Source organism: Phodopus roborovskii, unplaced genomic scaffold (genome assembly GCF_943737965.1).
Source record: "Phodopus roborovskii unplaced genomic scaffold, PHOROB, whole genome shotgun sequence".
Taxonomy (NCBI): Eukaryota; Metazoa; Chordata; class Mammalia; order Rodentia; family Cricetidae; genus Phodopus; species Phodopus roborovskii.
The window spans coordinates 11,383,243-11,405,069 of NW_026125059.1; the positions used below are offsets into that span (position 1 = coordinate 11,383,243).

The 21,827-nt window shown below is 51.3% G+C and overlaps 1 protein-coding gene across 1 annotated transcript in view; it reads left to right on the top strand.

The window, feature by feature from the left end:
* The window catches only part of Ptgis (prostaglandin I2 synthase), a 36,650-nt gene extending 21,863 nt beyond the window's left edge, over positions 1–14,787 (top strand). Inside the window, exons 6-10 of the mRNA XM_051186006.1 lie at positions 2,459–2,640; positions 8,006–8,174; positions 8,923–9,104; positions 9,380–9,531; positions 12,259–14,787. Of these exons, the coding sequence (XP_051041963.1) occupies positions 2,459–2,640; positions 8,006–8,174; positions 8,923–9,104; positions 9,380–9,531; positions 12,259–12,403 (830 nt within the window). The 3' untranslated portion in view covers positions 12,404–14,787. The remainder of the gene's footprint in view (positions 1–2,458; positions 2,641–8,005; positions 8,175–8,922; positions 9,105–9,379; positions 9,532–12,258) is intronic.
* Positions 14,788–21,827: the final 7,040 nt, after the last annotated feature.

Consider the following 21,827-nt stretch of genomic DNA (forward strand, 5'->3'; position numbering starts at 1 on the left):
CAGTATATATGTGAAGTTCTCCATCTTTTCAAGTATATTTCATATATAAATGTACTCAAGTTGACAAAATCATACATGTAAAAGGAAAGCTGACCCTCCAGAGTCTTGTGCAGTAACAAACGAGAGTGTTAAGTTCTATTTGAGATATATATGTATACATATATAATTTTTTTAATGAGAAATGGCTTTTGGTAGCAGGGGGAGGGGCTTGAGAGATAATCTTACTGTGTAGGCCAGAATAGCTGGGAACTCACTATGTAGCCCAGGCTGGCCTCAAACTGTCGATCCTCTTGCCTCTGCCTCCCGAATGCTGGGACCCCAGATGTATGCCACCACACTCAAGAAGGGCTGCTCACAGAGTCAGTATGACTAAGATTCCAAAGGCCCTGACTGCGGTGACACCGAAGGCACTCACAGCTTGCCTCTGCCAGACCATCTCTGATCTGAGCTTCCCAGATCCCTAGGGCCCAGAGGGCTATCTGGGGAAGTTACTTGAGCAGACAAGGCTGAAGGCCCCGCTCTGTGGATGACTGAGTCCCAGAGATGACCCGGGCCTCAGTCAGACACACACAACACAGACTTGTGCGTCTCCCATCTCTGGGTCACCTCCTCTGCTGTCAGAACTGTCCTGGACATAGGGGAGGATGGGGCTGACCATCCTCAGGTGCTTTTTAGTTGTTATAAACACCCAGATCTGGAAAAGTGGCTTGGGGGTAAAGTGCTTGATGTCAGAGGATGAGGACCGGATGAGGACCCCAGCACCTAAATAAAGGTTGAGTGTGGTGGCATATGCTCTAATCCCAGCACTGGAGAGTGGGGTAGGTCCTTTGGGGTCTTCTGGCCAACCAATGTAGCTAAAAGTTGTGGGTTCAGCGAGGACCCTGACTCAAAAACTAAGGTGGAAAGCAAGAGAGAAATGGTTTCAAGCTGAGGGTCGCGACCCCTTTGGGTCAAATGAACCCTGCACAGGGGTCACCTAAGACCATTGGAAAACAGGGATATTTACATTAGGATTCATAACAGTAGCAAAATTACAGTTATGAAGTAGCAGCCAGCAATTGTATGGCTGGAGGTCAGCACACCATGAGGAACTGTATTAAAGGGTCACAGCATTAGGAAGACTGAGAACCGCTGATCTAGAGGAAGGCTCCCAACATCAATCTCTGGTCTCCGTATGCACACAGATGTGAGTGCACCAGCATACACATGTGCGCATGTACACACACACAAACACACACACACACACACACTGACTGCACAGGAGAGACTAAAATTGTAAGGTTGGGCCTCAGGGACAGCCAGACATTTCTGTGGCTGTGGTGAGCCTTTTACCTCTTTTCTGGCTATCTGGTCAGGCTACTTTGGGGATATCTGGAGCATTACTGGGAGTGATGTTGTCACCTCTTATGTCCCTTGGTAATTTTTTTTAGAATCCCCCATGCTGATCTCAGCTGGGGATTCACACAGTCAGCCTGGCTGGAGGCTGGGCTCCCAGGACATTGAGTGCTCCCAAGAACCCAACACAGTGGGAGATACAGGAAAGTTTTGTGCTTCAGCTGAGCCCAGGGACTCTCTGCTTTAAATCTAGAATGTTGCACCACCCTAAATAGTATGGAGAAGTTGAGCCCATTGTCTGAAAATGACTTCAAAGACAGCAAGGCCAGGCTCAGTCCACAGTGCTGACCACACAGACACGGGACCTGAGTTCCAATCCCAGAGCCTACATAAAAGCGGGATATGGCAGTACACCTATCATCTTGGGTTTACAGTTTTTGAAGTCAGTTAGCAGCGTTTTCAGTGGGATCCCCTGGGGCTCACCAAATCCACAAGCTCCAGGTCCAGTGACAGATAGCGTGTCTCTGAAAGAAGGTAGAGAGTGATGGATACTGAGTTTCCACCACAGCACCTGGGTCATTGGCTTCTTTAGAGTCTGCCTGGTGGGGCCACTAGCTCGGCCATTCCGGAGGGTGGGTTGCAGTGGTCTGGAGGTCTCTCTGTTCTTCAGATCTACATGGTCTCTTCCTTTGGTGACCTTACCTGTCTGCTCTAGAGGGAGTTGAGTGGAGACACCAGATGTGTGTCCCCAATGGCCAGTGAGGCTCTTTCTGGTTTGCTGAGCCCCTGGTCGTGCATGCCTGGTCTGGCCTTGCTCTGGGCTAGGTCCTGGGGAGGGAGGCTGTTACCTGGAGTGTGGAGTGCTGTCCCACAGAGCCCCACACATTTATCAAATCTCCACTGAGTTCTTGCAGCGAAGAGTTCTCTCTTGCAGGAACAGACCCTTACTCCTTTCTGCTAAGCCACATGGATTCTAGGCAAGGGGACCCTCACAGAGCTTCACCCCAAGCTTTCCCACCAGTGACACCCAGAACACTTGGTGGCATTGTGAAAGCTGAGGCTGGGTGGCCCTGGCCTGGAGGTGGATTCTGAAACTTCCCTCCTCTGTTCTCTGTCTCTGCAGGGGATAAAGACCATGCAATCAGTGTCAAAGGCCGCCTGTGGAAGTTGTTGTCCCCAGCCCGGCTCGCCACCAGGGCTGACCGGAGCAGCTGGCTGGAGAGTTATGTGAAGCACCTGGAGGAGATGGGCGTGTCGGAGGAAATGCAAGCCCGGGCACTGGTGCTACAGCTCTGGGCCACGCAGGTGGGCATGGGTGTGCAGGTGCGGGATCCACTGTGTGTGCTGGTGTGAGCAGATGAAGGTGTGTGTGAGCGCACAGCCTGCTGGCCACTCCCACCCTTCACTCTTTGTCCTGTCCAGCAGCTGTGTAACCAGCAGGTCCAAATGATAGATAGGCATTGCTTATTTAACATATGGGGGAAAAATGGCAGACTGGTAGGAAAGTGGGTCTCAGGTAGCCCAGGCTGGCCTCAAACTTGCTATGTAGCCCAGGATGACCTTGAACATATGAGCCTCCTTCGGTCACCTCCTGAATGCTGGAACTGTAGATAGGTGCCACCATGCCTGGTTTATAAGGTGTGCATTCTGGAAAGGCTTTACCTCCAGCCCCCTGGAAAGTTCACGTGTAGTTTAATGAGCTCCTTAGTTCTCCAGCCCCTCTCACACACCTCAGCTCCTTTCCTTCCCTCTGTCTTGCCGTGATTTTGTCCCATTTGTGGCTAAGTTGCAGATAGCCTGGCTCTTTCCCTCTGCTTACGTCAGAACGTCTCTCAGGAGCAAGATCATTCTCCCACATGGCCACAGCCTGATGCCAAACAAGGAGGCTTAGCCCAGCCCCGGGATTGGGTCTAGCTGTGCCTCACGGTCTTCCCGACGGTGCCGCCATCTTTGTTACTTGCCCACTCCTGTGATGAGACACTCTGACCAAAGCCATCTCGGGAAGGAGGGGTATGTTTTCATCGTCGAGGGAAAGCCACAGCGCCAGTCGCTTGACAACTAGTCACAGTGTGCTTGTAGTCAAGAAGCAAAGAACAGTGAACAATCTATGCCCAGCTTCTCTGTCCCCTTACCCAGGGCAGGACTCAGCCCAGGAGTGCAGCCGCTCAGGGAATGGTTCCTGCTTCAGTTAAGGCAGGATTATCCACACAGGCACCCAGAGGCCCTCTCCCAGGCAATTCTGCATCTCAAGCTGACAACTGAGAACAATTGAGAAGAGCCATTGCAGCCACTTAAGGCTCATCCTAGCCTGGGCCTCTGCACCAGCATCCTACGTGGCACCAAGCCATTCTGCATCTTCGGTTCCCATTCTTCTGGTGCTCTCTTCTTTTCAGTTTTCCAGGATCGTGGCGCGTTCTGTTTTTGAAGTGTGTAGAGAAGCTCCTTTGAGTACTTGCAGCAGGACCTTCTGGGAACGCTTGCATTTCAGGCAGGCTGGGGCAGGGAGCTGAGCTCCAGGAAACATGCTCAGTTGCTGCGGAGGAGGAGGAGGAGGAGGTGTGGTGGGTGGGAAGCAGGGCTGGGGTTGGATCTGTTCTGGGAGTCACAGCTAGAGGCTCAGGGAGGCCTCTCCAGTAGAGACGTTTGAGCTCTTTCTAGATGTCAAGAAAGCTAAGCTAGTCAGGAATCTAGAATTTGGAAATATTTCAGGCAGAGGAAATAGCAAGGAGTTGAGTGTGGCCGAAATCAGGTGACTAAGCACACCAAAGAGTGATGGCGTTGAACCTCCTCTGGGGGGGGGGGCTAGGAGGAGTTCTGAGATTTCTTTCTTTCTTAAGATTTTATTTATTTATTATGCATACAGTGTTATAGAGGACACTAGATCTTATAGATGGTTGTGAGCCACCATGTGGTTGCTAGGAATTGAACTCAGGACCTCTGGAAGAGCAGCCAGTGCTCTTAACCTCTGAGCCATCTCTCCAGCCCGAGATTTCTTTTTTAAGAAACTTTATTTTGTGTGTGTGTGTGTGTGTGTGTGTGTGTGTGTGTGTGTGTGTGTGTGGCTGTGTGCCTGGTGCCTATGAGGCCAGTAGAGGGCAGCAGATCCCCTGGAACTGGAGTTAAAGATGGTTGTGAGGGGCCATGTAGGTGTTGGGAATTGAACCCAGGTCCTCTGAAGGATTAGTGAGTGCTCGTAACCTCTGGGGCAACTCTCCAGCCTCAATTTCTAAGATCTTATGGATAGGATCAGGTTACCGGTGAGGAGGTTATGCTGGTCACTGAGATATTGAAAAATGAAGCATTAATCTAATTAATCTTATCAATAAAAACCAGGAGTCAGATATTGGGGTAAAATCCTGAAAGATCAGAAGCAGAGGAGCAACCACAGTCCCTCCCTACCTCTTCTGTTCCTCCATCCAAATAGCCAAGATCCTGTCTCAGCCCCGCCTTACCATTCGGGTCCTCTCTCTACAGTCCTCCAAACCTCTATGGTCAGCTAGTGGCTGGCGCTGCCCTCCGACTCCAAGCAGGCTGTATTTGTCAGAACACAGTGAAAATATCCCACGACAGGAGAATCAGATAGATGCAGGGAACTAAGATGGCAGACACTGATGTTGGGCATGGGGTGAGTGTTGGCATGGGAGGACGGAGCAGTTGATTGGATGCTGTGAATCTGAGACCTGATCGCTGCTCTCATCCTGCCCAGCCCCCTTGCCTTCTCTAGGCCCCACTTGGCAGGGACTGTCAGACAGGCTCATGTCCCTGGGTGATTCCTCTCCATCGACTGGCAACTTATTTTTAGTTGTCCTCAGAGCTATTAACTGTCCTGCAGGCAAAGGCTGGCAGGGGCAGGCTAGGGCTTAATCAGCAGTTGGCCCTATGCATGACTGATAACATATTTATGGGCCAAAAGGACAGGGTGCTCCAAAGTGTTCTCAGAGCCCCTTGTGGAAATGACTTCTGTCCCCAGAGTAGGAAGTTGGCCAGGCACCGGAGAGCCAGATCCCAGGGAATGGCCTCCGGCAGGGCTAGGAGTGGAATAGAGTCCTCCAGCTCCTGACACAGCTGTGGAGTATGAGGTGGCTTTGCCTTTCTAGCGAGTCAGTCACCGAATCCTGCAGTGCCTCAGTTTACCCACACATACAATAACTAAGTAGCTCCTCCCTGGGCTGTGGTAGGGCAGTAAAAGGAGCTTTTGGCCCACACCCAGCAGGTAGCACTAGCTCAGCAGGTGACTCAACGGAGATCTGTAGAACCAGGCCTATAGCGCACACCTGCCACCCTGGCACTTGGGAGGTGGAGGCAGGAGGATCAGAAGTTCAAGGTTACCCCCTTAGGCACAGTGAATTTGAGGCTAGCTTGGGATACATGAGACCCTGTTTCCAAAACCCAACCCAATGAAACATCAGCAACAGAAATACACTAGGCGCCTTGTGTGCATGGCCTCATTCCAGAAAGTTTGCATCTACAGAACAAGCCCCTGGCAGGGAAGAGCACGATTAATGGATGGGGGAGTCTGTGAGGTCACTAGAGAGAACAGTAGAGAGGCCTCGGTGGGCAGGTGACATCTGAGCAGAGACTTGGTGTGAAGGGTGAGCCACCATGGGCACCTCTGGAATGAGGATCCCAGATGCAAAGGCCATGAAGAGGGCTTAAGGGTGACATAAAGCGAGGTAGCAAGTGTCACAGAGCCCCTCCAGACCTCTTGGCTATGAGGGAGCTTCATTTCAAGCGATGTGGGTGCCCTAAAGGCTCTTCGTAGTAGCAGAGTGGCCAGCTGTGCTTTACAGGGGATGTGGAAGACAAGGAACCAGTCTCTAGGTCAGAGAAGGTGGGGTGGAGGGCAGGGGAGCGGTGGCGGGCCCTAGGGTCCCCTATGGTAGGTGCAAGGCTGGAGCCAGTATCAGCTAGTATCCAGTCAGCTTTGGGTCTGAGCCTGGTGTATGTGTGTGTGTGTGTGTGTGTGTGTGTGTGTGTGTGTGTGTGTAAGAGCTGTTAATGGCTGGGTAAGATGGCAGAGGGAGTGATCAAGGCAGAAGCTCAGGGTTTAGTCACACGAGATGCAGATGGTCTAGAGCTCAAGTTAAGGATGTGGACCAGAGACAGACCCGTGGGACCCAATGGTGGACAGATGGCCATTAATGCCATTGCACTGGGGACAAGGGGAGAGAATCAGAGTACAAAAGCTAGTTCCAGGACAGCTAGGACTGTTACACCGAGAAACCTGGTCTGGGAAAGAGAAAGGAAGGAAGGGAAGGAGGGAGGGAGGGAGGGAAGGAGGAAGGGAGGGAGAGAGGAAAGGAGGAAGGGAGGGCTACGAGAGACCCTGTCTTACCACGGTGGGCAGTGCCTGAGGGACCACAGCAGAAGTTGTCCTCTGACCTCTGACCTCTGACCTCCACCGGTGAAGACTGGCATGTGCACCGCCCCCTAAAAACACCTGACACCTCAGCCTCCCAGCCCCCAGCCCCTCCCACAGGTGACCTTAGGGCTGGGTCCTGTGTCTCCTAGAGACAGTCCTGCTTCCTCAGATGACCCCTCTTCAAACCCGCAGCAGCTCTCAGGAGCGCTGCCACACACCTTGCAGCCTGCCTGCCCCGTGCGTCTTTCAGACCCAAAGGAACCGGGACTTTCTTTAAACAACTTACCACACAAGAAGTCATTGGTGTCAGCTTGTTTTCAATTTGGGGGTGCTGTATCAGGGCTGCAATTCATGTCCTCTGCCCAGTGCAATTGTGCCTGTAAGACCTTATCGGGAAAGATGATGTGTAAGGATGCTGTTTGAGTCTGTGACTACAGTCACATGTAAGGATAGAGAAAACATCCCGGCAGGTTGGGGTCGCTGGGGATCCATTGTAGGCATCATTGGAAGGTGGGTGGGGGCTGGGTGAAGATGTTTAGGCAGGTCTGTCCTGGTCTTAGAGCACACCATGTCATTGATTTTTCGGTTTCAAAAAATTTTTGTTAAAAAAAAAAAATGAACAGCTTTTTAACTGCTCGTCACACAAGAAGCATGTAAGGAAACTTTGCTTTCTAAACTATGAATAGCTATCCTTATCAGCTGGTTAAGCCCAGCAGCCTGTGTTGATAGACATGAGCTCATAGGTCTGTGGATCTGGCTGGTCTAAACTGGCCCAGCCGGGGCAATTTAGCTGGGCCCTGTGTGATCTCACCCTGCATCCAAAGGCTCAGTCAAAGGCCAGGGCTTACATCTACTATTCATGAATTCCACTTCGCGCTAGTTGTTGGTCAAAGCAAGTCCATAGCTGAGCTCAAGTTCAAGGGCAGGGAGGTGTGCTCTGCCTCTCCTGTGGAAACTGCAGAGGAACGTGGAAAGGGCCAAGCGCAGCCACCCTCAGACAGTCAGTCTCTTGCCTTGGGCCTTTCTTCTCTTGTACACTTGTTCTGGCAAAGTTTGGAGGCTTCCCTGGGTGACCCCAGACCAGGGGCTTCACTCATGGTCAGCATGGCAAGAGTGGCCTTCAAGTAGGTACCAGGCTCAAACAAACAAAGCTCCAAGTAGATTTTGGCCACATTCTGGGGCTGAAACTACTGGTGATGCCTAGGTGCTGGCCAGCGTGGGAAGCAGGCACGCTGAGCGCTGCACTATGGCCCAGCATGAGGAGCCCTCTTGGTCATTTGGTAAGTGACAGGCTTCTCCTCGTTGCAGGGGAATATGGGTCCCACGGCCTTCTGGCTCCTTCTCTTCCTCCTCAAGAATCCTGAGGCCCTTGAGGCTGTCCAGGAGGAGCTGAAGCGCACTGTCTGGCAAGCAGAGCAGCCCGTTTCACAGATGACCACCCTCCCACAGAAGACTCTGGACAGCATGCCTGTGCTAGGTAGGATGGCCAAGCCTGCTCACCTGGGTACCTCCAAGGGTCCCTCAGTGTCCTCCTGGTCTCAGGAGGTCTTTGGTGTTAAGTGACAGAGGACTGTGATGAAAAAGGCTCAATCCGAGTCATGCCACCCGACATCTTGAGGTTTCTAGCGTCAGACTCAGGTGGACCCAGGTGCTTGGACAGTATTGCCAGGGCTAGCTCTCTCTCCATCCTTCAGCCTCGTTTTCTCCCAGGGTGCCTCTGGTCTGTGGAGGCTGGACAGCTGTCAGCTGCTGGAGGTGGGGCCTCTCATCCAACATCCCCATCGAAAGTCTCAGGAACGTGTTCTTTGGTTTGGGGTTTTATGTCCATCCAGAACCAAACACAGGGCTCAGAGGGGTAGGTTGACTGGGTCATGGAAGCTCAACCCCACCAGCTAAGGGCAGATCAACTGTCCAAATTCTGGGAACAGGGGTGTGGTTCCTAAAGGAGGTCAGGGGACTGTTTCCAGAATGGAACATACCCTACAGGTAGAAGCAGACACTGAGGCCCTAAACTCTCCGCCCCAGCTGTCTGATATCCCTGTGGCTCCTACTTTCCCGTGTCCCCTCACATCCAAGGGTTTCTCAGGGACCATGTAGTGCACACTTTGTCATCTGGCCCTCCCCACCATGCTGTGTGATTATGTGCAAGTGTACACCCTCTGGTCATTGTTGTATTTGCCCATTGAGAGGGCAGCTTGCTAACCCTTCCTGCCTCATCCTTGCAGACAGCGTGCTGAGTGAGACCCTCCGGCTCACAGCTGCCCCCTTCATCACTCGCGAAGTCATGGCAGACCTGGCCTTGCCTATGGCAGATGGGAGGGAATTCTCTCTTCGACGCGGTGACCGCCTCCTCCTCTTTCCTTTCCTGAGTCCCCAGAAGGACCCAGAAATCTACACAGAGCCTGAGGTCAGTAGCAGGGGCAGGACTGGACATCTCAGGGCCTGTGGGTGTGTGTGTGTGTGGGGGGGTGACTGAGGGATCAGCTGGTCCTGAGTGGCAGCCTGCTGTGATCTTCACTTCCTCTGCAGCCTGTCGATTGTCATCTGCACAGTCCTTAGAACCAGGTCCTGTCCAGTCCCTCCCATTACACTCAGTTATGACAAGTCTGCATGAGACCCCCAGCCCTTCATCCTGGTGCAGGCTTGTGTGGGGTGACGTCACACATCACCTTCTCGTTCCAGGTTTTTAAATACAACCGATTCTTGAACCCAGATGGGTCAGAGAAGAAAGATTTTTACAAAGATGGAAAACGGCTGAAGAATTACAGCATGCCGTGGGGAGCAGGGCACAATCAGTGTTTGGGGAAGAGCTATGCCATCAACAGCATCAAACAGTGAGTGGGGGGGGCAGGGCATCAGGGCTGGCAGGGCATGGCGGCAGAGATGCATGGCCCATCAGGGAAGGGCCCATTGGTGGGGTGTGGCCAGGGCAGGGCTTGGATGCGGTCCAGGACGTAACCAAGGTGCAATGATACCTGATGTCTCTGTTGCTCTGACTGATGGCCTCGGGCTAGTGGTTACAGGATTAGATTCCAAACTGGCAGAGAGTCAGCTCCTGTCTGCAAATCTGCTTATTTGTGGGTTTTTTTTTTTTTTTTTAAATGTGGGCTTTTTTAAAAATCAGAAGAGTTCTTGAAAAAAAAAAAAAGCCACATCTCTGATTTCTTACACAGTGATCAGATCTGGCAGCAGGGTTGTCCCTCTGAGGGTGGTGTGGGAACACCAATCGCTGGGTGCTCAGTCCAGCTGGCCATGGCTGTCCATCTGTGGCTGCTGCAGCAGATTCTGACCTTTGTGGCCGAAACTGGCCGAACTTCAGGGTCTCCCCTTGGCTGTTATAACTCCTGAGAGAGCCAAGAAGCTCCTATGTTCTCTTCCCGGGATTCCACTGAGCCTCGGTTTCCAGGATCGCAGACTGCCTGGACCAGGGTCTGTGCTATCTGCCTGTAGTTCCTCCTGCAACCTCAGCCTGTCTCCTCAGCTATAAAATGTGGGTGCTGATTACAGCTCCAAAATGGATCAGAACGGAGCTTTCTATGTTCCTACCCCCACATCTGACTCATCACAGGCTTTGAGAATTGGTAACCCGTATCTGTATTATTCACGTCATTACCGTGCAGACGCATTGCCAGGGGACAGTAAGTCATGGTAGCCTTTTGATCTCACTTTTCTCAACAGTGAAGTGGAGATAATGATGGAGTCAGCTCTGCCCTGATGTTTCATGTGCCTTCCCCAAAACCACCTTGCCATGCATAATCAGGCAGTGAAAACAACAGGTATCAGGCTCAGGAGCATAGGCCTATAATGCCAGCTATGGGGCAGGCTGAGGCAGGAGGATGGTGAGTTCAAAGCCTGCTTTGGCCACTTAGTGAGCTCTTATATCAAAACTAAGAATAACAAGATGATTGAGGCTGGATCTCAATATGAGGTGCTAGCCTATCACATATGAGGCATGAGGTTCTGTCCTCAGCATCACAAAACAAAACAAACCTAAAAAAGAAAACAAACTACGGATTATGGGCAAAGGGAGACCTAAGCCTAGCAGCTGAAAATGTCCCCAGTGACTCACAAGGACAATTACAGCCAAATGGAAGGTGGTCACGAAGTTTACACCTGCTTAAGGCACGTACAGGGGTGGAGAGCTGGCTCGGCAATTAAGAGTGATTAAGCCATTGTAGGAGACCTGAGTCTGGTTCCCAGTACCTAGGTGTGCAGCTCATAACTGCCTGTAACTCTTGCTCCAGGGAATCTAATACCCTCTTCTGGCCTCTTTGGGTACTGCACTCATGTGCACATATCCCCCTACCACACACACAATAAAAAAATAAAACTCTTTTTAAAGGTACAAAGTCTGATGAACAGGGTGGTCAGCTGATGCTCATGTATGTATATGTATGCTAATGCAGGCTGTGTGTTTACCCCTGTGTCTGGAATGTGAAACGGCATATGAGCAAATGGTTGGTTTGCCCTCTGCTCATGTTTGCGCCCTAACGTATCGATCACCAGGATGGATTCTCTCAGTCAAATCAATAACTGTGACAGAACTGATTGCAGTTCCTGCTTCATCCGGTTTAGGGACAGACAAAAGAGGTGCTGGGTACTATGTGTTTAGCACCGTGCCTAACTCATGACATCTCAACTAATGAGTGAATTTGTTGTGACTTCAGTCAGTGTGATCTCCCTGATACGAGGCTCTCAGCCAATGGCAGCTACGATAGCCCCTACCATTGGGGACACGGGTAGCAAGGCCTGTCTCCCTCCAGAGCTGGAAGAGCCAGCTTACCTTTGCTCCCTTTGACCCCTCAGGAGAACCAAGCCCCCAGTTGGGAACAGGCTGTGGCGAGGGTCTCACGTCCCCGTAATGTAGTGGGCCGGTTTCCCTCAGCTCATTGTCTGCTCCTCTTTCAGTGAGGAGAGAGTCCTCAGCATGGCTTCAGGCCCCGGATTGAGGTGGGGGACACTGATGAGGCACGGGACAATTAGGGTCACATGGACAGTAGTGAGTCATAAGCCGGAGCCTGTCATCGTGTCACTCGGGCACTGATGGCGTCCTAGACATGACAGCTCTGTGTGTCTCCAGAAGGTGTCGGTAGAGAGTGCTGCCTTGAAAAGGTGGCCCTTGGTGACAGTTGCCTCCCGTGTAAGAAGTCTTGAGGGAGTGGTGCAGGTTTTTATAGGCACTCTTGGTGAGTGAGTGAGGCCAGGGCTTAAGAGTTCTAAGCTTAGGGAAAGGGGGTGCTGGCTTGTAGAGAGGCAGGAAGAGACGTTCTTAACATCACAAGCACTGTGATGCGCCCGGGACGCAGGACTGCCCAGCTATCCTGGGTGTGGGATTAGAGACACGTGGCTGGGCCTTCCTTCTGGCCACCCCATCATCTGCACCCGTAGCTGCAGGCAGTGTGGAGTGTGGAGAAGCCACACTCTGGCTTTTAGGGCTGTGCTGTAGAAATGACTGCTGCAGAGACAGCCACTTAGCCTCATTCCACTCTGAGCTGTCCCCACCGGACCAAGCTCTGCCAAGCTCAGAGAAGCTCAGTCTGAAGCACCCTCTCTCCCTGCAGATTTGTGGTACTCCTACTGACTCATTTCGACCTGGAGCTGGACGGCGAGGACACAGAGGTCCCTGAGTTTGACCTCAGCAGATACGGCTTCGGCCTGATGCAGCCGGAGGAGGATGTACCCATCCGGTACCGTAGCAGGCTGTGACCTGTGGAGCAGACACTATACTCACCGGGGGCCTCCCGACTTCCTCTGCCTTCGTCACTGCCCCCCTGTTGTTCTCCTAGAGTGCCGTGTCTAGAGGAAGGGACCTAGAGGACACAGAGAACAGGAAAAACCAATAGAAACGCTATAGCCCGCTGTGAGGACACTTCCAAATCAGGCTGTCTGGGCTCTGGGTTCACCTGTGCCTCCTGTCCTGGGTACCCACAGTCCCCGCCACCATGCCCCTAACTCCCAGAGCAGCCACTGCCCCCACCTTTAACAGCCCCTGTAGTCCAGGCCTTGGCCAGCATGGCAGATGCGGAGACCTGTGAGGATTCGTCAGTGTGTTTTAAGTTCTGCTCCCAGATTGTTAAAGAGACATTGTCCTCCCTCTCTTCATGTGTCTACCTGGGAAGATGCAGGCTCTACTCTGAGGGATAAAGTCCTCTGTCCTTGATTCACAGACAGTAGGTAACAGGGCTTTCCTTATGCAAAAACTGGGGTGGAGTGTGCACAATTTTAGGAAAAAGGCCTGACTTCACGGAGACTATAATTTGCAAACCTCTGTTTAACTGCAAACATGCATGTTTCCCAAGTGTCTTTATTCTTTTTAATTTTTATTTTTGGTTTTTTGTTTGTTTGTTTTTGAGACAGGGTTTCTGTGTGTAACAGCCCTGGATATCCTGGAACTCACTATGTAGACGAGGTTGGCCTTGAACTCATAGAGATCTGCCTGCGTCTGCCCCCTGAGTACTGGGATAAAAGTGTGCACCACTGCCCAGCATCCCAAGTGCTTTTAATTGCTGAGACAGGCACAACATTTCTCACAGAATCTTGGAGATGATGTGGTGTTATGCCAGCTTTCCAGATGAAAAAGCCAGCTCAGAGAGGTTAAGTGACTTGCCTAGCATCACACAGCTCTTGCCAGTAGAGCCCACTCAGCCTACACACCTCTCCTAGAAGTGGATGTTGGGTGGGCAGTTTGTTCTTCATCCCTAGGGCTCCAGGGGTGGTAGTGGGACACTTCTGTTTGGCATTGGAGAGATGACAGCCAGGAACACCCAAGCTTGGTGCAGCTTATGAGACACAAACACATCTGTGATGAGGTCCTTTTAGCTTTGGCTGGAAAGACAGAAGAGGCCCTGTACCTGTGTGTTCCAGGGGCTCACCTCTGGGAGCAGAGCTAGGGCTTAGAGGCTTCCACAGCCCTGGGTCTCCAGGCACCCTCGGGATTCCCGGATAGACAGTGTGATTGGCAGGAGTCTGGGCATCCCCAGGGAAACCCATCTTCATGCTTGGGTGACCCCCCCCCCACTGCTGCCTGCTTCTTATCTTTGCAGGAAATCAGAGCTGGCAAGCCTCCTGTGGGAGGATGAGCCAGTTTCCATGGCAACCCCCAGTTGCCTCCTCACGGCTGAAGAGGAGGAAGAAAGTGGCAGAAATAGCTGTGGAAGGTCTCACAGGCTTCAGTCCTGGTGCTAGAGGGAAGCCCTTCAGAGTGCCATCCTAATTGAATCAGGCTGGACTGTCCCCAAGATGCTCACCTGTGCTCAGCAAAGGGCTAAGCTCCCTTTAAAGGTGGCGCCTCCTCAGCCACAATCACGAGGGAATCAAGTACGGGGAAGATGGTTAAGGTCAGGCAGCTCCAGCGGCTGAAGCAGTGCTCGGAGGATAATGTTCATGCACGCCCTCATTTAAATTCCTTCCCCTTTCTGTTTCTTTCCTTCTTTATAATAGGCTGGGAATTTAATTCAGTTGGTAGAGTTCATCTCTGGTTTTGTAGAAATTGGGTTATGGTGGTGTATGCCTGCGATCCCAGCAAGGTGGAGGCCTGAGGATCAGGGGTTCAAAAGTCATACTTGGCTACATCGTGAGTTTGAAGCCAGCTTGGGGCTCACAAGACTGTCAGAAGAAAAGAGGAAGGGCCAGAGGAGTTGGCAGCTTAGAGAGGAGAGATGAATTAGCCACCTGCAGGAGCGGGGTCTCAGCTCTCCATCCCTGGGTGGTAGGATGTGTGCTACTCTTCAGTCTGATCTGGACCATCTCACTATGCTTCTGCTGTTACTTGCTGTTCATCAAATGCTTTTTAAGCAGATCTGTTTGTTTTTCCAATGCTGGCAGGAGTGGGCCTGTAGCATTCACATCCCATAGAAGTGTGGACACTGGGGGTTGAGTTCTGGCCCCAGAGCCTGTGTTCTTGGGTGAGATGAGCAGTGTGCTGGCTGAGGCCTCGCCCATGTCTCCTCAAGCTTCTCATTGGTGGACCCACTGTGGGTGAGGGGTCCAAAAGAAGCCCTGTCTCCGGGGAGAGAAGCCTACTTTGGGCATCTATCCCAGACTTTGGTTTTGATGCTTTTGTCATTTTTAATAAACACAGCATCACAGTGTGTTTCGTGAGTGACGTGGTGGTGTAACCTTGCCGTTTCAACATAGTGCTCGAGCTTCATGTCACAGATGGACCTGTGCCTGTCAATTGAACTGCCTCTGTGTGATTCTGAAGAGGGAGCTTCTGGGTCTGGAGGTGAGGTCGTCAGGTACTGGGAGGTGAGCAGGAAGTACTGGGAGGTGAATAGGAAGTACTGGGAGGTGAGAAGGAGGTACTGGGAGGTGAACAGGAAGTACTGGGAGGTGAGCAGGAGGTACTGGGAGGTGAACAGGAAGTACTGGGAGGTAAACAGGAAGTACTGGGAGGTAAACAGGAAGTACTGGGAGGTGAAGGGGAAGCACTACCCCACCAGGCCTCATCCTGGAAGCATGTTTCTTATTGTGAACAGAGTGAAAAACTAAAAATAGGGGAGCTGGGGGGGGTAAGAAGAAGAGAGATGGAGAGGGAGGTGGGTGGCCGGGAGCACTAGCCAAGGACAGTAGAGAGGAGGGGGTGGGTGGCCGGGAGCACTAGCCAAGGACAGTAGAGAGGAGGGAGGAGGGAGAAGCACTAACCCTGAAGGGCAGGGAAGCTGAGCTCTCAGGAATATGTCATACCAGGGGTATGCGCTTGCTAGCCCTTGATCTCTGTGCGTTTGGTTTCTGCTTTTGCACACTCCTCTTGTGTGTCTCAGAGTTCCCTGGCTCCCTGGAAGGGAAGAGGGATTAGCTTACCTTTAATTGCTCTGCTGGAAGCCTGCACCTAGGTTGTTCCTGCTTTTTATCATCTTTTGGCCCCACACCCTGGAAGTCAATGGCTTTCAAAGTCCTGGCTACAGAGAGGCTCCCTCTGTGGGGACTTTCCAGTAGGTTTCTTCCCTGAAGAGAACCCAGGAGACCATGCTGGGGTCTCACAGAGCACAGTGTGCATTAAGCGTTATAATGCACACGGCCGAGGCCATTGTTAGGTGGTGGGTGGGAAGGTTCAAGGATGGTTAGGTGGAGGGGTGGGTGAATGGGTAGGTATATGGGTAGGTGGATAGATGGATGAATGCAGTGATACATCAATGTCTGAATGGATGAATGGTTGGGTGAGTGGATTTGTAGGTAGATAAATACACTGGGGCCATGGCTGGATGGATGGTGGATTAAGTGAGGAGGACAGATGGGTAGGTGAATGACAGATGGACATGTTTAAAGGTAAGTGGTGTATTGGTGTATGGGTAAGAGGTTGAGTGAATGGGTGGGAAGATGGACAGTGTGGGATATTTGATGGAATGGAAAGGAATGAGTGGGCAAGTGTATGGTGTTGAGAGTGGATAGGTGGCTGGGAGGGCTTATCAACCGAGAACATGGATTGGGAGGATGGCCAGGCTAGTGGCTAGGTGATAGACTGAAGATGAGGTGGAGGAATAAAAAATACTGGGCTGGCCAGAGAATAAGCTTTGTTCATTTGCAGGAACTGGGCCAGGAAACACAGGGCTTCATAAAGACAAGTGGACTCAGAAGAAAAAGCAGGCATTGAAGGCAGATCTGGTTGTGCAGGTCCAGGATCCCAGCTACTCACACAGCTGAGGCAGAAGGATGGCGAGTGTGAGGCCAGCCTGGGCTACGTAGAGGGGCTAGACTCAGACAGCGCATCCTAGGGTCAGCCAACAGTTTAATGGTCTCCTTTATATTGTTGCCCTCAGAGACAATACACACAGACCCCCTGCCCTGAACTGTGTCTGCTGCATAGCACACGGCCAGCCATTATTACTGTGCTTGTTTCCGTGAGTACTTCCCAGCATCGGGTGGCATGTGTAGCCACTCTCCCAGCACCCTGCCAGGTGGCCCTGTTATACTCACCATGATGTTGATTATGGAGCATAACAAAGTGGTAAGCGAGAGAGGACGAGTCCCGCCGATGGGATGATCCCGACAGCAGGGTTCCATGCAACATGCACTCTGATATAGAATGATGTCCCTATGTCCCCTCCGATAAAACCACTTTTCTCTACCATGGATTTCAAGCACACAAGCATGTGCACCTGTGTGTGTGTGTGTGTGTGCGCGCGCGCGCGCGCGCACATGCGCGCACATGTGTGGTGTGTGCCTATGTGTGTGTGTGTGCAGATGTGCGTGCATGCATGTGTCTGTATATGTTTGGGGGTACCTTAGGGTTTCTACTGTTACAATAAAACACCATGACCAAAAGGCAATTTGGGGAGGAACGGGTTTATTTGGCTTATACTTCCACATTACTCTTCATCACTGAAAGAACTCAGGACAGGAACCCAAGCAGGGCAGGAACCTGAGGGCAGGAGCTGCTGCCAAGGCTGTGGAGGGGAGCGTCTTACCAGCTTTCATCACATGGTTCTTTCAACCTGCTTTCTTATAGAACCCAGGACCATCAGCCTAGAGATGGCACCACCCATCATGGACCCTCCCCCACTAATCACTAATCCATGCCTTACAGCTGGATCTCATGGAGGCATTTCCTCAATGGAGACTCCTTCCTTTCTGATGACTCTAGCTGTGTCAAGTTGACACACAAAGCCAGCTAGAATAGGAGGGGAAGGGGGGGGGCAGATGGGTGCATGGGAGTATGGTATTAATTAGCCTTACTCTATCCAGAAACTCCAAGAAACCTGAGTAGGCTGCCCAGTGGGACATAAATGATGGATGGTATCATGGCATCCAGTGAAGCCAGACCTGGAACAGTGGAGTTAGAGGGAGCAGCATGGGTGGAAATCTTCCCAGCAAGATGCTGGGCTGAGGCCCCAGTAGGCTTGTCTTGAGAGGACAGTGGCCAGAATCAGATGATCTGGTGTTGGAACTTGGCTATACTGGGATGCTGCCCCCTCCAGGAATGTTGTGGCTTGGTCTTAAGTCATCCCTTCTTTATAGAATATTCCAGTTGTAGTTCATTTTCCCTCCCTCCCTTCCCTCTCTCCTTCCCTCCATCACTTCCTCTCTGTTTGTTTAGTGGGTTTGAGACAGGATCTCACATAGCCCAGGTTGGCCTAGAACTATTTAAGCAAAGATGACTTTGAACTTTTAATTTAGTTAATTAATTAAATGTGTGTGGGTAATTTTGCCTGCATGTATCCCTGTATACCACATGCATGCCTGGTGCTCTCAGGGTCGGAAAGAGGGTGACCGATCCCTTGGGACTGGAGTTACAGTGAGCTTTGGCTTTGATCTTTCTGCCTCTGCCTCCTCAGTGGTGAGAATACAGGTGTGATCCATCATGTCAGTTTTCTCTCAGCTTCTCTTATGTTTTTTAAGATTAATTGTGTGTGTGTGTGCACGCGTGTGCCGTGCACTCCTGCCTTTGAGGATGTGTGCTTGTGCATATGCATATGTGTGTGCACACATGAGTGCAGGGGCCCAAGGAGGACAGAAAGTTCCAGACCCCTAGAGCTGGAGTTAACAGGGGGCTGTAAAGCTGTCCGGTTTGGGTGCTGAGCATGGAACTTGGGTCCCCTGCAAGAACAACCACTGAGTCACCTCTCCAGCCCCCTTCCCGATTCTTATATGTCTAATTTCTCCTTGAGCTAAGAAAATGTCCGGTCTATGGAGAGAACTGTCACTGGTTAAGATCTTTTGGATAGGGGTGACAGACTGACAGCTGGCAGGACAAAGGGAGTTATTTCACAGCACACATCACTGGGGCTCCAGGGGCGCTGGCTTCAGGAGTGGTTGGATCCAGGAGCCCTAATGACAGACCCCATCAGTTCTACCTCACCGTGTGATGACTTCACCTCCAGATAGACTTGGGTGAGGAGGACAAGAGGCTTCCTCCCTGATGCTGGTCACCTTACTGAATATGCTATCATGAAGGCATGGCAGCGGCCCCTTTGTAATGACCAAGCACCATGCCTGGGGACAAAGAGCCTCTGCGCAAAGCAAGGCAAAACAAAATGGTGGGAGCAACTCCCTCCTAAGCTCCTCAGACTTCTTCATGGATTAGCTAAGAATTTTAAGTTAGTAACTTGTTCTCTTATCTATTGGTGTGTGTTATATGTTTGGTGCTTGTTCACATATGCTCACATGTATGTGCACACGGATGTCAGAGATTGGTGTTAGGTGTCGTCCTCAGTCACACTCCACACAGGGAGTCACACTCCAAACAGTGTCTCAAACAGTGTGTCTCAGTGAACCTGGAACTTACTGATTTTGCTAGGTCAGCGAGCTCCAGCAACCCCCTGGCTCTGCTTTCCCGGCACTGGGATTAAGGGTGTGTACGGACACCACTGGTCTCGCTTATGTGCGTCCTGGAGATCTGAACTCAGGTCTCCCTGCTTGTGCACAAGCATTTTCCATCTCCTCACCCATCAGCTAAGCATTCTGGTTACTTAGGTTGAGCTGGACACATAAGCCCCTCCCTTAGCAACCCCCAGTTGCCTTAGCAACCTGCAGTTGACCAGACAGAGCCATTGGTGGTAAAGGGCTTTAAAAATTTCCTCACAGGGGCTGGAAGGATGGCTCAGCAGTAAAAGCCCTTACTGCTCTTCCGGAGGACCTGGGTTCTATTCCCACCACCTATATGGTGGCTCGCAACCATCTATAACTCCAGCTCAGGGGATCCGATATTCTCTGCTGGCGTGCCACGTAGTGCACAGACATATGTGTAGGAAAAGCACCCATACCCATAAAATTAAATTAAATTAAATTTTTCTCAGGGCTGGAGAGATGGAGCAGTGGTTAAGAGCACTGGCTGCTCTTTCAGAGGTCCTGAGTTCAATTCCCAGCACCCACATGGTGACTCACAACCATCTATCTACAGTAGGATCTGATGCGCTTGTCTGGCCTGCAGATGTAAGTACAGATAGAGCAGTAGTACACATGAAATAATCTTTAAAACAATTTCTCACAGATACCCAACACCAACCTCTATCCTCAACACACATACCCACACATGCACAAAAATACACAAAAGAGAAGACTTTTTAAAAATCCCCCTCATAGCCCCATAAAGCAGATGCCATCTCTATGGCTACTCATTTTAGAGATGGGGATGTTGCAGTTCATCGAGGCTAGACCACCTGTCCCAGGTGCTTGTGTATCAGCCATTCTGCCCCTGAGCCCTCTCTCTGTGCCACTAGGCCACACTGTCGCCCTAAGGAACTTTTCAGGACTCCTTGTTGCAGACACACATGCTGGGTGGAGCCTCGTGGCGCCAGCCCCTGTGCCTGCACTTTTTCAGGTGCAGGAGGATCTGCATGCCTCCCGCCTAAGCTCACAGCTACTTTGCAGGAGTGACAGGGTGACCCAGTCACACAGGGGTGCTGGCGATGGCCACGGACTCACAGAAGAATCTCTGGGGAGGTCTGTGGCTGGTGAGTGGCCCACCACCTCGTCCAGGGCTCATTACATTTGGTCTGGACAATTGTGAGAGCCGCCTTCTGGGTTTCCTGGTACGACCTTGCATTGCTCAGCTCTCCCTGGTTCCCTCGTTGATGGAGGGATTGCTTGAAAACAGGCCTGAATGCCTTGGATCCCCCTGAGGGAAACTGCTTCCCAACATAAGGAAACTCAGACTCCTTCCTTCTTGAAAATAAAAGGCCCTGAATCCAAATGTTCTCAACCATTCCATTCTCAGGGCCTAAGATCTGGGAACTCCCCGGATGTATGCACAAGGTTGATGTCTCCCTCTGACTCTCAGTTTCCTTGTGACTGCCTCCCCAGGAAGCCTCCCTGGACCACACCTCATCCACCACTGCTGATGCCTCCGTCAGTCGTGTGTCTCACTCCCTCCTGGTTACTTTTCATTACAGCTGACTGCCCTGACTGGTTGGCTTGGATGTTTATTAACTATATAGGTATTTAGTGACATCTGTTTTCCTGCCCTGCATCTTCAGTGTGTCACAAAGGAGCTGCTCACTGTTTACTGAGAGCAGTTCTAGGTTGGGAAACACCTTTGCCTTCCAGGAGACTTAAGTGGGGTTTCTCAGGCTTGGCACTATTGACTTCCAGGGCAGCAGACTCCTTGTATTATCAAGGTGGAGAACCTCTTGCATCCTGCATGTGCAGGGCATGATGTTTAGCGACATCCCCTTGCCTTCACCAACTAGACACCAGGAAGACGCTCCCTCCCCCAGAGTTGTGATAACCAAACCCCTGTGCGGATGTTGTCACATGTCCTCTGGGATAAACAATGAAACATCTGCCTCCTTTTGGGAAAGAAGCGCTTTCCTGGGCTTTCAAGCCAGGTTTCTTCCTAGAGACTGTTGTGTTGAAGAGTCCCCTGGGCAGATGGGAGCTCTGGGTAGGGGCTGGTGGCAGGCTGGTGCTAGGAAATATGAAATGACAGCCTGGGTTACATGACTGTCACCTCAGGACTCACTGAAAGAGGAGGGTAGATAAACTTACCCTAAAACAACAGCAGAGAAAGAGGCTTCGTGAACTCATCATGCAGAACCCCATGCCACTCAGGCCAGGGTCATGTAAGCAGGGGGACACAAAGACCAGATGCGCAGGCAGTGAGCCTGAGGGCTGCAGATGGCAAAGGCAACCCCTCAAACAAGTGTGGGAAAGTGGCTTGCTCCAAGGATGGTTTCCAGAAAACTACACACAACCAGGCCTGGTGGCTCAGGCCTGCCTGTCATCCCAGTTAATCAGGAGTCTGAGGCAATAGGATGGTTGTCAGGGTTAGGAACAAGCATTGCTGAGCCACCTCACAGACCCCTCAAATAATGTTCTGGAAACAAAAGATACCACAAGCAAAAAACGAATGCACAGATGGCAGAATAGAAGATGTTTACAACATCCAAACTCAACAAGGGACTTCGCATCCAGGCATCCAGATCATATAAAGGAGTCCTACAACCCACAACTACAATAACAAGCATGACAATAACCACTAAACAGGAACAGCCACAGCAACAATCACCACCCATAATAACAGGCAAACCATAACAATAACCCCGTCAACAATTACCAGCCATAACAACCACAAACATAACAAAAACCACATCAACAATCACCACCCATTACAGGTACAACCATAACAACAACCACAGCAACACTCACCAGCCATAATAACAACCACAAACATCACAACCACAAACTATAATAA